The sequence below is a fragment of the Triticum dicoccoides genome, chromosome 7A, assembly GCF_002162155.2.
Source record: "Triticum dicoccoides isolate Atlit2015 ecotype Zavitan chromosome 7A, WEW_v2.0, whole genome shotgun sequence".
Lineage (NCBI taxonomy): Eukaryota > Viridiplantae > Streptophyta > Magnoliopsida > Poales > Poaceae > Triticum > Triticum dicoccoides.
Window position 1 is genome coordinate 24,319,206 of NC_041392.1, and position 2,706 is coordinate 24,321,911.

General features: G+C 42.0%; 1 protein-coding gene across 1 annotated transcript in view; it reads left to right on the forward strand.

Moving 5' to 3' along the window:
• The window catches only part of LOC119332916 (glutaminyl-peptide cyclotransferase-like), a 3,994-nt gene extending 1,737 nt beyond the window's left edge, over positions 1-2,257 (forward strand). Inside the window, exons 6-12 of the mRNA XM_037606004.1 lie at positions 169-286; positions 364-461; positions 1,009-1,079; positions 1,202-1,229; positions 1,416-1,470; positions 1,563-1,710; positions 1,975-2,257. Of these exons, the coding sequence (XP_037461901.1) occupies positions 169-286; positions 364-461; positions 1,009-1,079; positions 1,202-1,229; positions 1,416-1,470; positions 1,563-1,710; positions 1,975-2,257 (801 nt within the window). The remainder of the gene's footprint in view (positions 1-168; positions 287-363; positions 462-1,008; positions 1,080-1,201; positions 1,230-1,415; positions 1,471-1,562; positions 1,711-1,974) is intronic.
• The last annotated feature ends 449 nt before the right edge of the window (positions 2,258-2,706 follow it).

The following is a 2,706-nucleotide window of genomic DNA, read 5'->3' on the forward strand; positions in this document are numbered from 1 at the left end:
GTTGCTCATTTTGTGAAATATGCATTTGCTATCAGCCCTACGGATATTTGAACGGTGACTGATGCAATTAACTGTACCAAACATATGGCACTCCTTTTATTTCCTGCTCATTTACCGTCATTTTTTACTAATGTATTGGGTGTCTAGTTAATATGTTGTCTTGTGAAGTGTGGTAGTTTTTCCCACAAAATGCGTGATGGGTGGGGGCTAGCTACAGATGGGAAGGTTGTTTTCGGCAGTGATGGTACCTCAACTTTGTACCAGATAGATCCAGAGTCTCATCAGGGTAATCATTCATTGTGCTTGAGGTTCTTCTAGCTTTCAGACTTCCGTCTCTTATATTTGGCATTTCCTGGGATGTAGTCATGAGGATGGTGCCTGTGAAATATCAAGATAATGACGTTAGGTATCTTAATGAACTTGAATACATAAACGGTGAAGTATGGGCAAATGTCTTCAAGGTTAGTTGTCTACTTCCTCCTTCCTTGAAATGCTGAATAGTCATTCTAGAGTACCAATTTTAATTTTTTATTAACTAATATGTTCATCAAGGGCTGGAGGGCCAGAACATTTTCCATTAGAATATTGTTGCCACATCATTCCGTTGTGTCATCCATAAATGCTTGATCCAGACAAAATGTGGATAAAGGGTTTCACAAAATGTGATGAAGTGGCATGCCTCAATTTTTACTAAGATTTAACGATTTTCCTTGTGTGTCGTCCTTTTAGGGATTGGTGATTGGTACTGCGAAATAGGCCGTTGGTAGAAATAAAATTGGTCAATTTTTCTTCGGCAAAAAAACATTGGCTCGGATTTAATGGAAGACATATTTTTTTTCTAGTCAACTGTGGAATGAAAGTGAAATTGATTAGAGCAATGACAAATACTAGTATTAGTTTACCACTTCAACTGGTTATTGGTTCCATTTACCATAAGTCGTCAGCAGCCCTACCAATTTGTTGTAATACTGTGCTGCAATTCTGAGTATTCCAAGCTATGGCATGTAGACAGATTGCATCACTATAATTTCCCCTGATAGTGGCATAGTGGTGGGTTGGGTTTTTCTTCATGAGCTGAGGTATGTTGCACATAAATAGCTTATGTTTCTCTATTTATATTACCATCAGTTGAGACTATTCATACATATTTCTATTTTTGTAGTAGCTGTTTCTGAAATAATTATTGATGTGGTTCATGCAGGCATCACTCACCGAATTCAGGTAATATGGTGAGTGGTTTATGGTTTACTTGTTAATATTGTGCTTGGATATTTCCTCATTCTGTGATCTCCTTTTTTTTATCATGCTTGTTGGACTGAGTTACATTTTGTTCAATTTGCATGAACGCACACAAGATCTTGTTATCCAAATCTCATAGTGATGGTTACATGACACCGATCTGTTTCATAATCCAGGCTCATGACGTTCTAAATGGTATAGATTGTGATGAAGACAACCGCAGATTGTTTGGTGAGTTCTAGTGCTCGCATTTCTCTGTTTGTTGCCAGGCCTCTTTGATTCTAAAATCTGGGAACCATGATGAACCCTTTCGGCACTTGCAGTGACCGGAAAATTATGGCCAACGCTATATGAGATTAAGCTACGTCACATTGAGGGGCCACCAGATGGGTCTATAGAGAAGCTATGTCCAAGGATTATAATTCCGGGTTCCGACAATTTCCCCAAACAAGCCGGCTGGTCGGTTACCAGGTGATCGCTGGCCAGTTACCGGATTACATGGTTTCGACATATCCAGTTGTACTAATCTGGTGTGAGCTGCTAGTTAGTTTCATTCCAGAACTAGGCATGCATTCATACCCCAGATGTAAAGGTTGGGTCTTGCAAGGATGATTCTGTTTCGAACTGTTGTAATTGTCAAGGCACAAAACATTTTCTTGCCATGTGGAGTACATATTTTAAATTATTTTTGTAAAATCTCGTTTGAAATTAATAGACAACATTACATTGTATTAGGAAAGGGGAATGCATCATGTATAAGGGCATCTCCAACGCCGACCATCAAAGATGGTCTCACACCCTCTCCTTCCTTCTGCCGCCGACGCATGGAACCGAGGAGAACATGTCAGAGATGGAGGTGGCGAACGTGCCGGAGGATCCGAGCATCATGCTAGCCCGAAAGATCATCTCGGGTACGCGGAAAACTCACCGCGTCAAAGCAGACGAGGCCAAGATGTTGTGCTTGAATGTGGCCTCTTTGGATGCAGGCGCAAGAATGATCGTGCAATCCATCCGCTAGCAAACGTTGCAGTGGCAGAAAGATTAGTTAATAGCGGCAGACAATGAGGACACGACGGAGGCTACCTACACGGCGGCAACGACACCTTGATCTGGAGCAGATCGCTGGGATTGTCGGTCCGGTAGGGAAGAAAATTGCACGGACTAATGTTCTTTTGGATTCGGGGACGTAAAAACTAAGCATACTTGCCACTTTTTGGCTATGATCGGACATGCGATCCGGCGCTGGTGTGATCCGGCGCGCTATGTGGATCAAACTTTATTTGAATTTCAAATTGCCCTCTACCGACGGACATATAGGATAGCATTTGATGGCCGGCTCCCGTCCCTGTCCGCGGACGGAAGCGGGAGGAAATTTGCCGATTGGCGTTGGAGATGCATTAAGGCATTTCTAACTGATCCCTTAAAGTCCATAAGGGAGTAAAAAAATTGGTTTTACCCCCTTACAGC